At 39.3% G+C, this 13,491-nt stretch overlaps 1 protein-coding gene across 1 annotated transcript in view; it reads left to right on the top strand.

Annotated features, from left to right (window-relative positions):
* LOC306820395 (slit homolog 1 protein-like) overlaps positions 1–13,491 on the top strand; it is a 66,170-nt gene that overhangs the window by 28,840 nt on the left and 23,839 nt on the right. Inside the window, exons 6-18 of the mRNA XM_079338217.1 lie at positions 2,775–2,846; positions 3,617–3,688; positions 4,078–4,149; positions 4,698–4,861; positions 4,959–5,106; positions 6,138–6,209; positions 8,081–8,152; positions 8,349–8,420; positions 9,190–9,333; positions 9,436–9,599; positions 10,554–10,577; positions 11,376–11,520; positions 12,478–12,552. Coding sequence (XP_079194343.1) covers positions 2,775–2,846; positions 3,617–3,688; positions 4,078–4,149; positions 4,698–4,861; positions 4,959–5,106; positions 6,138–6,209; positions 8,081–8,152; positions 8,349–8,420; positions 9,190–9,333; positions 9,436–9,599; positions 10,554–10,577; positions 11,376–11,520; positions 12,478–12,552 — 1,296 coding nt within the window. The remainder of the gene's footprint in view (positions 1–2,774; positions 2,847–3,616; positions 3,689–4,077; positions 4,150–4,697; positions 4,862–4,958; positions 5,107–6,137; positions 6,210–8,080; positions 8,153–8,348; positions 8,421–9,189; positions 9,334–9,435; positions 9,600–10,553; positions 10,578–11,375; positions 11,521–12,477; positions 12,553–13,491) is intronic.

Here is a 13,491-nt window from a genome sequence, read left to right as displayed (position 1 = left end):
TCGGGCCTATACTTTGAAACCACTGTGCTGTGTTGGCGGTTGTCTGTTTGCCAAGCGCTAGTCTTTTTATCCTCCTCTGTCTTGTAAATAAATGAATAATTATGAGAAGCGGAACCTAAAATGACATTGTTTTTCTGCTGCTCATATTCAGATATAAAGCTTTCTGGACGTGAACAGAGAGGGACACACATTTAAAAGCAAGCAGTTAGTTTGGTTCACTGGCTCTGCATCTCTCTCAGAGACCAAGCAGAAAAACTGGATGTGCAACTGGACGTCTCTTCTCTCCTGTCTCCCTCTATCAGGCCTAAAGTCCCTTCTCTGTTTTTTTCTGCTCCAACTCATCTTGTATCTTGTTGATTGCTTATTTCTTTTTCTCTCTAACTCATGGTCTATTTCACCTATTTCCCGCCTGATTTCTGTGCTCTATGAACTTGTCCTCCTTTTCCTCCTGTTCATTTTATATCCCTCACCACCTCCTCCTGCGCTTGTTTCATGTCACAGACACCACAGAGCTTTATGCCTCAGCATCTTGTGGAGACCTCTGGTTTTATCGCAGACCTCAGACAGTGTCAGTCTAAGTTCAAGTTAGCTTGCTCTCTTTTTGTCCTGCTGATGTATTTTATTTCAAGCTGTCATGCTTCTTCTTACCACTGACCTCACTTTAAGACTTCCTTTGGTTTGGCCACACAGAAGAGATTTCTGGTTTCCCACTGAAATGTTGACAGCAGCAGAGCTGTAACAGACAGAGTGCACCGACTGATCAGACGTGGATCGTTTACACAGACTACAGCCGAAGTTTGCCACCTTAGAAGAGTTTAATGCTCACTATGTGTAGAAAATGAAAATATCTGGTCAATTGATACTTATCTTTTCTCAGATTTCTCAAAATGAATCATGTTTTAGATTTCAATGATGTTTTAATACCTAAACTAGTCCTCGTATGACCCAGAACCTCAACATGTTGTCATACAAACATCACAATCTTAGTTCTTTTGTCTCACACCTGTACATTGCAGGGTCATAACTTTGTTCAACTTTTATGATACATTGAAGAATGGAAGGTGGCCGTCTTGATGTAATCCATTCAGACAGACATGTGGTAGCCTTGGAGGATGAAAAGTGAAGCGAATGTGGCAGTGCAAAAAAACTGCAGTTTCTTGAACATACTGTCACAGCTGGCTTCAAACTCCAAGGAATATAAGTTACATAACAATTTTTACAGCCAACGTACATGTTCATTAAGTAGCAAGGATTGTTGAAGGGCTTTGTCTGCAGAGATTGTTGAAGACATTGACGGGAAAAAACAGTAATTATGGTCACGTTAAAGTTGGATTTACTACTCGACATTTGACCTCTCTTTGCTTCTTTACTCAAACATATCAGATAAGATCCACATTACAAAATAACCACATTTATGGGAAACACAAGGATGAACAAGCTTATTCGCCATCCAAGGAATTAGCCACTGTTGACTAATTTGATAACTTTCTGTTTTCCAACCCCAGTCAGTTTTCAAGTTTCAACATCAGGGAAAAGTTTGATAAAATTATTTGTTCTAAAGGAAACTGCTTCTGCTTGGCTTATGTACTTTACCAAAACATGCGATGTGAAAATGGTACATTTTATGAATTTGGATTTTTTCCTTTCTAAGATAGGACAGCTGAAAAGGGACAAGAAGTGTTGGGAGAGGAGAGTAGAGCAAAGGGCTGCTGTGATGAGGACTATAGCCTCTGTACATGAAGTGGGCATCATGACGGCTAGGCTATCAGCTGTTACCTAATGTTATTAGGTAAAATAGATATTTCCTCATGATAAAATTAGTGCATTCACAATACTAATTCAGGTAGTACCCTATTAGCACAACAATAACAACTGATAAAAAAGTTACAAAAGCGGTGCATCATGCTTGTACAATGTTCCCCTCTGATGGTGTAACCACCCAAGTGTGTTTACATTTGCAGTGGCAACAGATAAATCCTACTTTACAAACCTTTCTTTTCCTGCAGAAAACACAAAAGGTTCAGGTTCAGTCCAGTGTTCTGCTGTGCGAATATTATCATTGTGAGCTTGTTGTTTTGAAACAGCATCCTCTATTTTATCAGCAGTGGAGGTCTGAGACAGTTAGTGGGTGTTTCCTCCTCTGTCAGCCTCTCTGGTTTGACCCCGACTTTAATGGAGTGTGTCTGAGGTCCTCCAGGGCGGCCAGTGATGATGTACATCCTACGCACGCACGCACACGCACACACACACACACACACACACACACACACACACACACACACACACACACACACACACACACACACACACACACACACACACACACACACACACACACACACACCACACTTATCCTCTTAAATTATGCTGTGTCAGTTGATTTCATGTGGTTTTATGTTTTCTCTTTATTCAAAAATCCCTCTCCTAATCTGGTGGCCCCAGATTACTGCACGATTGAGGAAGAAATTGCATTTAGATAAGGGGGGAATGGTATTTTTTTTCGGTATTATTATGGTGCATGTCAGCCTGGGTAAAGTCTGCAGGAGGACCCAGTGTTTCTCAGCACAAGTCGAAAAAAAAAAAAACTAGATATTTGGATGATGGCCATTTCATGTTATAATGTTAACATGAAAATTAGACAACCATGAGGATCACTTCAGTTGTTCTTCTGCATATGGTTGGAATGACCATCGTGTTGCTTTGGCTCCAGTTTACAATTTCTACTACATGTGTATTTGTCTCAACATCAGGTCCCTCTGTGTTTACTTTTCCAGGGATGTGAGTGAAAATTTCATCCAAGCAGTCCCGAGGAGAGCCTTTAGAGGAGCCGTGGATCTCAAAAACCTGTGTGTGGAGTATACACACGCACACACACCCACACACACACACACACACACACACACACACACACACACACACACACACACACACACACACACACACACACACACAGATATAAAAAACAAACTGTAAAAAAAGAGAAAATTACAGACAATGGTAAATTCTGTTCATGTAAGAAACTGTAAACATCACAAACTGGGACAGAAGATTTCATATCAATCCCTCATTAAATTATTATTTTCTTAACTGAGTATGAAGGTAGGCTCTTAATTTGCTGTTAATCTAAATCCACCAAAGTTTGCTCAACATACACAAAATCCTTTATTTACCTTTTCTCTGACAGAGTTTAGACGCGAGTCATACAGCGTATCAAGGACCCTTGAAGTCACTAGTTGGGGATGTTGATAGAAATCATTCTTTAAGATGATGTCATCCTCTTTGCTGTGAACATGTTCGAATATTTCATTGATTTTTGATGTTAGGAAAATTATTCTCAGAGAGTGAACAGCAGCTCATACGGATTTGTGAACATTTTTCACTAGTTCAAACATGCACATGCAGATCTTGTCCATTTGCTACCCACCCACTTTCAAATCTCAAGACTCACTTTTTTTAAAAATAAGATGGAAATTGTAATTGAAAGTTTGGCACTGGAGCTTTAACTAAAGCGGTGTGAAAAGAAGTTGTATACAATATTGAATCTAGCTCATTTGAATGGCTGAAAGCATTGATGGCCTGATTATTATCATTGGTGTTGTATTGTTTTCATCAACAGTCAGCTGGATAAAAACCACATCAGCTGTATAGAGGAGGGGGCCTTTAGAGCGCTGCGCTCTCTGGAAGTCCTGTGAGTATTCTGAAAAATCTATTTAATCCAGACATGTTTCAAATCGGATGTTTGTATGAACATGTTTGTCTATTAATATATTGCACTCATATCTTTATCTGTGCTTTAAGACTTTGAATCTTGTTATTTTGTGTAACAACAGAATTATAGTTTCATGGTTTTGTTCTAATTTGTGTCTCTCTCGCTCTTGATTCTCTTTCTTTCTTTCGTTCTTTCTTTCGTTCTTTCTTTCTTTCTTTCTTTCTTTCTTTCTTTCTTTCTTTCTCTTTTTTCCCTTTTATAACTTCTTTGGGAATCCTTCTCCCCTCATTCCCTCTTATTGTACACTTTTAATCCCTCACTCTTTCCTTACCGCTTGTTTTGATTGTTTTTCTCTTTTTTTCTTCTAGCACACTAAACAATAATAACATCAGCAGTATTCCAGTCTCCAGTTTCAACCACATGCCAAAGCTGCGCACCTTGTGAGTCCTGCACTTCAATACATTACCCAGAATTCAAGAATCACCCAGATTTTACTCAATTGAACCTCAAACACTCAAAAGTAAAAAATGACAAATACGTTTAAATGTTATTTTCATTCTCCTTTGTCTTCTTACCTTTCACTGTTTCACCTTATATTTGGTTAAATTCCCTTTTCTTGTTCTACTTCCTTTCATTCCCTTTCACTCACTTTGTTGTTTCCTTCCAATTATTATTTTTTTACCTGATACTCTCCTTACCTTTTTTCTCCCCTTTATCACCCTCCTTTGCTCTTTCACTTTCTTTTTATTCAACTCCTTCCTCCTTTAACTGTCTTTATCCTCAAACTCTGTTTTCACTTTATTCTCCTTCCCTTCAATCTGTCACTCCTTTCTTCCCTTCGCCTCGATTCTTTCTGTTTGCTTCATCTCTTCCTTACTTCCTCCACTCTTTCTTTTTCTTTTCCCTTTTTTAATTCATCATCCTCTTCCATTCTTCCCTCTACACCTCTGTTTTCTACTTGTCATCCCCCCCCCTCCCCCCCCTCCAGTCGCCTCCACTCTAACTCTCTGCGCTGTGACTGTCACCTGGCCTGGCTGTCTCCATGGTTACGCCAGCGGGCGGCATTAGGCCTCTACACTCAGTGCAGCTCTCCCCCTACGCTGAGGGGCCTCAACCTTGCCGAGCTGAGAAAGAGCGACTTTGCCTGCTCAGGTAGTGAACAGCAGAGTGACAACACAAGCCCAGGTAAAAATGTGGATGATGGAATATTTTTGAACATTTTATCTGTTGTTTGATTTTGTTTTTAAAGGTCATGGTGGCAGCGCCTTTGTTCAGCCATGCAGCCTGGCGTCTGGCTCCTGTCCTCCGATGTGTTCCTGCAGCAACAACATAGTAGACTGTCGAGGGAGGGGCCTTACTGCCATCCCCGCCCACCTGCCTGAAGCCATGACCGAGATGTAAGTACCTTAGAAGTAAGACGTTGTACAAGTAGAGTTAAAGACTCAACTTGGGTTGCAAGAAGTGTATCCGTACATTTTAAATCAACTTTGAGTTTCATCATGTGCACCTCTCTAAATCTCTGCAGTGTCAAGAAATGCACTCAGTCAAAGAAACAAACAATGCTTCGTCTCATTTCGCTGCTTGAGGCATTATTCCCTTTAATGTTGAACACTTTCTTAAATACACACTGCTTTGCTTCAGTGTTTAGCTCATTTGGCACAGAGACAGGATATCTTACTATCAGGTAACAAATTAGATACACAGACTGTAACATGCACAAATATCTTGATCCCTGATCCACCAATGACGTTGAGCTCGTCCCTCGTGCAGCATCGAGATAAAAACTAAAATGAACTCATTGTCTGCAGCAGAGATGTAAACCATTGTGAGCCCTGTGATGTGATGTGTGCACAGACTGTATACAGTACATGCTACTGTAGCTGCACAGCTTCGTCCTGTTGCTTTATTAAATTGACGTTACAAATACAAAAGTGTTTTTAAATGTTTTACATCAGCTGAGAATCGACAGTATCCTGCCAACAGAAAACACTGAGGACTAATAAAGACAACACCTTTTAACCCGTTTAATGCTCAATTTTTTTTATTCCTGACACCAGTACGAGCTTTCTCTCCCAAAAAACTTCATGGCAAAAAAGTTTTCTAAGTCATGAAGTACTGACCACGAGTTTTGTTGCTTTTAAATGTGTTTTTCCCTGTGAGAATCAAGAGACTTTAGTTTCAGGTCGAATGAGAACGAACTTGCATAAATGGCGAGAACTTTTTAATTAACGCTGTGTGTGGAGACATTTTTGAGTAGTGTAAAAAGCAGTTTCAGACGGTCCTGTTGACTGAAGTAATGTCCCTTTTGGCAGCTGTGCTGATGCTGTGCTGTGCTCTTAGCTTCTGGAGGCAAATTATTGATGTCTGTCTGTTTCTGTGTCACTGTCTCATTGTCTCTGCCTGTCTGGCTCTGTCTCTGTCTCTTCAGACGTTTGGAGCAGAATGGCATCAAGTCGGTTCCTCCGGGAGCCTTCACCTCCTACAAGAAGCTTCGCCGAATGTGAGTGCTTTAAACACAAACCAACTTTATCTATCTATCTATCTATCTATCTATCTATCTATCTATCTATCTATCTATCTATCTATCTATCTATCTATCTATCTATCTATCTATCTATCTATCTATCTGTCTGTCTGTCTGTCTGTCTGTCTGTCTGTCTGTCTGTCTGTCTGTCTGTCTGTCTGTCTGTCTGTCTGTCTGTCTGTCTGTCTGTCTGTCTGTCTGTCTGTCTGTCTATCCATCCATCCATCCATCCATCCATCCATCCATCCATCCATCCATCCATCCATCCATCCATCCATCCATCCATCCATCCATCCATTTTTTTTTCTATCTTCTTCCTCAGTCTTCTGTTTTTGCTCTGCCCTTCAACTACATGATGTGCATTTAACTAGCCCCCTTTTAAAAGTCTGCTACAGTAACATCACATCCACATCCAGGGAGAATGATTTTGCTTCAACTTTTGAATTTCATCTCAACCAATAGGATTCCGATTTTTACCTCCAGAGGGGGCAAACTCTGATCTACTAACGCGATCGTTCTCCTCTCCTGCTGTCTCCACATGCTCACTGAGCTGTGGTTTTCCTGCTCAGCATAAAACACAGACCCAGAGGAATTTCAGCATGGGAGAGCGCTTGATTTATGACAGAAGGCAGCCGAATACAGTCCCCCATCAGAGACCTTTTGGGGGTTGTGCATGATGAATCAAGCGCATATCACTGTGATCTGGGGAATATGTTTGAAAAAAGCACATTTGACCACATTTATAGCTTCATGTGCTCTATTTCAGTTTAATTTCCTCTTTTCTTTGTGGCTATTGTTTTGTCCACTCTCACTGCATCTTTCTTTCCCTTTTCTTTTGCCCATTTCCACCCTCAGACATTCTCTCTTTCTATATTTGTCTCTCTGCGGTTTCCCTTTTCCTTTCCATCTCGCCCCCAGTGCCTCCTACATCATCACTGTGAGACAGTCCCGATCCCTGAGATGAGGAGTTGATTACATTTGCAGCCTGGTTCTTGTGGTTTCCTCTTACAATTTATAGTGACAGTTGTGCAATGGACATGTGGCAGCAGATCAAGGATTTTGTAATCTGACATGTCGTGGTTTGGCCCAGGCCGCCAAATAAGAGATGGATAAACGTGGAGTCTGAAACGTAAAGTGGTCTGTGTTTCACATAATACGTTTGTAGAGCTTATTTCAATGTCTTCCGACTCAGTGAGGATTCTTCTCTCTATAAATCTCTGTTATTGAATTAAATTTGATTTAGGGGTTAGAAAATGAACAATAAAACCATTCATGTATGTTGAACCCTGAATATGTGACATTAAAAGGAAACCAAACGGCTTTCAATCTTAGTGCCTTGTTAATAGGACACTTTCAATAGTCTTCAAAAACATCCACATTCAAATAAAGCTTTTCAGTAAAGTCAATAAACTAAACTGAGATTGGAAATAAGAAAAGAATCATAAATACAAATATTAAAGCAACCAGTAAACCAGACGAGGAGCAACATTATCATATTAAAGTCATTGTAAAAGTGAGTATTTGAAACTGACAGAAAAAGAGAAAGCTGTTGTAGTGGCCCTCATTTCTGCATGTAGGCAACTTCATGTTTTGGGAGCAGAAACAACATGTCTCCATGGCCGTTGTGTCTGATGAAGATGTTAGAACAACTACAAAAAAAAAAAGATCAGAATATTTCCAGGAGCGAATTGGAAATTGTACTAAAATTCCGTTTTAAGACAGACTGCTGCAAACTACAACTGTAAAGTATGTGCACACCTTTGAACCCTGTCCATTTCAATGACAGGGTGAAAAAAGTCTGCATTGTGTGGTTACTGGTTTTGTGTATGTTTATGTTTTGTATCCAGAGATTTGAGCAACAACCAGATATCTGAGATCGCTCCTGATGCTTTTCAAGGACTCCGAGCTCTGAACTCCCTGTGAGTATCAACACAAACTGGGTACCGCCAAATTTGTAGAAGTCTCACTTAAAATGTGCATCATTTTTTTAAACAAATATCTCTGTCAATGTGTTCCCATTATGTGTAAATTGTAATTATAATTAATTATTTATTGTAAATAAGAGGCTTACATGTAGACAAACATAACAGTAACCACAGTACTGTTTGTGTGCAGGGTTCTGTATGGGAATAAGATCACTGAGCTGCCCAGTGGAGTGTTTGATGGTCTGGCCTCTCTGGAGTTGCTGTAAGTCCAAAACACAACATGTTGACATTTATATTAAATTACATTAAGACCTACTTTTTTTTTTCTTTTCGTTTTTTTACAGACTCACAAATTAATAACAGGTGTCAGAAGTTTTATAGATTCATAGTTAGAGTGAATGATCAATTGTTTTTTTGCCACTTCTTCTCATGTACTTAAACATCATTATTTAACATTATCTAATACTGTATTTTGATTTATTCTGTTCATTTTCTTGTATTTTTGTCATTTTCTTAATTTTTTTCTGTTAATTTTTCTTATTTTCTCCTTTGTTTTCTTAACAATCGGTGCATACATTTTATTTCCATTTCTTATTCTTGTCTTTTTCATACCTTTGTCTAATCAGATTTTTTCCCCTGCTTACATCATATTTTATTTTAATGTCCTTTTTCTTTTCTTCCTTTCACACTCTCTTGCTTCCATTTCCTATTTACATCATATCTTTTCTTGCTGTTGTTTTCCGCTCCCATTGAATTGTCACTCATAACGACCTTTTGTATTTGATCTGTGTCTGAATGTTCTGTATATTAGTATTAATAAAACAAATGACCCCAGCAGACATCCAGGTGGTGATTCACAGGTTAAGGAGGTATGCAACAGTAGCAGCTCAAATTAATATCTACACATGCTCGAGCATGGGGAAAAATCTCTTCTTTATTGTTAGAGGTCATTATTAGGTTTGTTATGCTTCTGACTTTTTTTGTTAACATTAGTTTGACTGGTCTTTATGATATTCTCTTGTGTGTATCAGGTTGCTTAATGCCAATAAGATCCACTGCATCAGAGCCTCAGTATTCAAGGACCTGGAGAACTTGGCTCTGCTGTCACTTTATGATAACAAGATCCAAAGTTTGGCAAAAGGCACCTTCAGCTCTCTGCACAGCATCCAGACGCTGTAAGATAACACACATGATGCTATTTTAAGTTCTCCTCTGCTCTGTTCCACTCCATCCACTCTGATCTGACTGATGTGCTGTCCCCTGTGATTTCCCATCAGCCACCTGGCCCAGAACCCGTTTGTGTGTGACTGTAATGTGAAGTGGCTGGCCGACTTCCTGCGTTCAAACCCCATCGAGACCAGTGGGGCTCGCTGCGCCAGCCCGCGCCGCCTCGCCAACAAACGCATTGCACAGATCAAGAGCAGCAAGTTCCGCTGCTCCGGTCAGTGTGTGTGTGTGTGTGTGCGTGTGTGTGTGTGTGTGTGTCTACAAGAGAGAAAGAAGCTGTCAGCTGCTGTTGAATATGTATGATGTTGAACTGCAAAACCTCCCTTGAAATATATAAACAAGGAGTAGAGGGAAAAGATGTTTTTCATACTCCGAAAGCCTTCTGTCATATACACGCCTTTTAAGCATAGCCAATAAAAACACAAATGCAGTTATATCACTGTCCACAGTATAAAACAGCATCTGGAAATTGTGTGAGTATAAAGTGATTTTGTTCACTTTAATTTTTGTGTTTACATTTATAGTAACAATTAAGTTTTGGCCGGTTATGAAACAGATTGAAATTTAGATGCTTGATGCTAACATGTATTACAAAGTGCCATTTGTTATACGATCCAACAGAATTTGCAGCAAGATTGCAACAATTTAAGAGCTATCTTTTTTCAAAACAACATTGTGGAAAAGAAGGATGAGATTAATGAGTTACAATATTTGTTAGAAAGTGAAATAGAGTACATTACTATTAATACCTCCAAATGCTAAGATCCTTTTCCCCCGTCTTTGCCTCTGGCTGGTGAGACCATATAAGACTCTCTGATCACCACATTAACTGCCCCTCTCTGCTTTAGTCTTCTGCCAGGCCTGGGGAGCTGCAAGCAGAGCGACACATCGCTCCACTAAACAACCAAACACCGAGACAGACTTTACCGCGCCAGCTTCCATGTTTAAAGATGTTAGAATTTAGCACTGACCGAGTTTGGCCAGGCCAAGGAATGTGTGTGTGTGTGTGTGTGTGCGTGTGCGTGTGTGTGTGCGTGTGCGTGTGAATGTGTGTGTGTGTGTGTGTGTGTGTGTGTGTGTGTGCGTGTGTGCGTGTGTGTGAATGTATGTGTATTGCATTTCAAAACTTTTGACTGACAAGGTTTTATTTCTTTTTTGTTCATGGCAGCAAAAGAGCAGTACCACATCCCTGGTGAGTTTGTTGTGTGTGTTATCATATAGACTATCTATGCCTGATCCCTGAAACAGCTTGATCTATTACCCTTTACCACACTTCTACAGGATTGACAGAAGGTGCTGGGTCGGCACAAAAGCAACACATCGGCTTTTTCTCAGCAGTGCTCTGAATGCTCCAAATCGTTTTAAACATTTTTCAACTTTTGGTGCCTATATCTATAGATAAGAAAGAGACAGAAATCCAGCAGTGAGAAAGTGGGAACTAACATTACAGAAGGACTAGAGCATCTGTATGTGGGGCGAGGCTACTGGTGCCCCTGTTTACCAATGTTTAATTATCTGCTTTGGCACATAGGATATGTATGGAAGTACAATCTGTTTATATCATCTGCCATGTCAGTTGTTCATGTGAACTGCATTGTAAATATGTATAGTCCAAGCAATGCCTAATTCTGAATGGAACATTTCCATGGTGTTGTGATATGGTGTTTTTATTCAGGTTTCAGGAGCGCTCCCTTTATGGTGTTTGCAGCATAGTCCATAAGTTTGATTTTGGGGAGCTCTCTTCATGTTAATGGTAGAGAAACACATCAACTAGCCAACAGTTTGCAAGGAAGGGGTTTATCATAGGGTGTACTGACACATGTGAAGGATGAGTATAGCCTTTTTGTTATGAGGGAAAAAAACAGAATAATTTGTTCATGTTGTGTGCTTATTTTATCTATGTAGATGTGTCAGTTACTGAATACAGATTTCTTGAATCAAGACCCTTTTTTAAGTTTATGTCCCTGTGTTCATGTATGTGTGTGTCCAGGTGCCGAAGACAGGCGTCTGAGCTACGAGTGTAACAGTAAGCCGGTGTGTCCGGCGAAATGTCGCTGTGAGGCAAACGTGGTCGACTGCTCCAACCTTAGACTCACCAAGTTCCCTGAACACCTGCCGCCCTCCACTGAAGAGCTGTGAGAGCACACTTAGATTAACACGAGCACACAGAACAGACATGTATGGTCTACTTAGTGTCTGTTTGATTTTCTGAAACTTTAAGGACAGTGTTAATATGAGCAATCATTCATGATATAAACCAGACAGCAACATATCAGCCGATATTTAAGTCAGTAAAACTGATTCTGAAATACGTACTCGTCGGCAAACATCTACCTATGGTTTAATCAAAGAGATTTGAAGTTTGTTATCAACATCATTGGAGTTACAAAACTTATTTTTCTATTTAAAAAAAGTTTATCAGTGCGGTTTTCTACACAAGTCCTTTTTGCTTTTTCTTAAAGATGCCATTTCTATTTTTCTTGTACAAGATAGCTTAGATGAACATTTTATGTTGAATTATTTTCTGTTCATGACATATGTGAAATTATTAAAGGAAACCATCTCAGGTTTAAAGAGCCTAAAGCAATCTCTTTAAATTGCTCATTGGTTGAAATTAATGATCCAAAAATATGAATTTGACACTAAATTGTTTGTATTCTTAATATTGAAAAGCTTGAATAAAAGTAGTTATCGTTTCTAATTGACAAAATACTACTAATGGATGATCAAGTAATTGTTATTTTGAATATTGAAGTGATTTTTCTAAAGTGTTTCTATCAATCAGTGAGCCTTGCCTTGCTGTTTAGTCCGATTCCTCTGTGTACAGTCACAGCTTTCTATTCAGAGGATGTTTATATTCAGTATGTTATAGTGTCTGTAATCCCGGTGGCGCTCATTGTGTATTTTAAATCTCTGCAACACACAAATACACACACATGCTGTACAGGGGCACTTTATGGAAATCCATGATGACATGGACTCATCCTGCATGGATGCCCATTCAGTGCACAAACACACTGACACACACATTCCAAGCTAACAATGTTTTTTTGCTCTGTCCTCATCCTGCCCACTCGCTGTGACCATCCAAGGCGACTCAACAACAATGACCTCTCCGTACTGGAGACCACCGGAGCCTTCAAGGGTCTGTCCCATCTCAAGAAAATGTAGGTCACTCAGATAAACTTCAGCAATGACGTTTAGGCATTTAAAGAAACATCCAAGAGATCTTATTGTCTGACCTTTACAATGACTATGAAAGAGAGAAGACGCTCAGTCAATGTACTCTGTACATTTTAAAATTATCTGAGTACAGTACTCCAAAGCTTAACCTTAGTAACAACACAAAGGGTAAAGTGAGAATTAATTTTTATGGCAAACAACATGATTATATTACTCTAAAAATTAAGCTAATAGCAATCTAATAGCAAAGTGTAGTATTTTCAATGTTTTCTTTGGGTTTTTAAACTTTTTTTTTTTTTTGCTCTTTTGACATTCACCTTTAAAGTAGGCTAACCATAGCAAGAGACAACAACTTTATTCTTTTAAAACAACTTTCTCAAGAAGAATTTCCTTTCAAAATCTCAGTTTATTTATTTAATCTACACTAATACCCTGTCATAAAATAACAACTTTCACGTCAATGATTCATTGAATTTATGCTGGCTGTCGCTGTCACCAATATGGTTTATTTGATTACAAACACATGTTTAAAGCATTCAAAGCTTCTCAAGTGACTTGACCATAGTTACACCCCTATACACTCAATGACACAAAACTGGCATTGGGAATTAGCTGGTCTTTTATCCAGGTTCATTTTTGGTCATGACTGAATTTTGACCACAGATGAAGTTAGTGTGCTTAAGCTTCACATGGCACAGTAATCAAAATGCAACAACACTAAGTAAAGTAAGCTACAATAATAAACTAATTATTCGTCATACTATTTGTGTCTGGAAACAAATATCCCGACACTTTAACCTCAGGATCATGTCTTTTTCTCAATCCATAGTGGCAAACACCTCATTTGTTCCCTCCAATAGGGATAGTGGTTTTCTTGCATGGTGAGAATTAGGAATCTCTCAGGTAGGCGATTTGTACCTCCA

Source organism: Symphodus melops (genome assembly GCF_947650265.1).
Source record: "Symphodus melops genome assembly, chromosome: 2".
NCBI classification, from domain to species: domain Eukaryota; kingdom Metazoa; phylum Chordata; class Actinopteri; order Labriformes; family Labridae; genus Symphodus; species Symphodus melops.
This window is presented reverse-complemented; position numbering and strand designations above follow the sequence as displayed.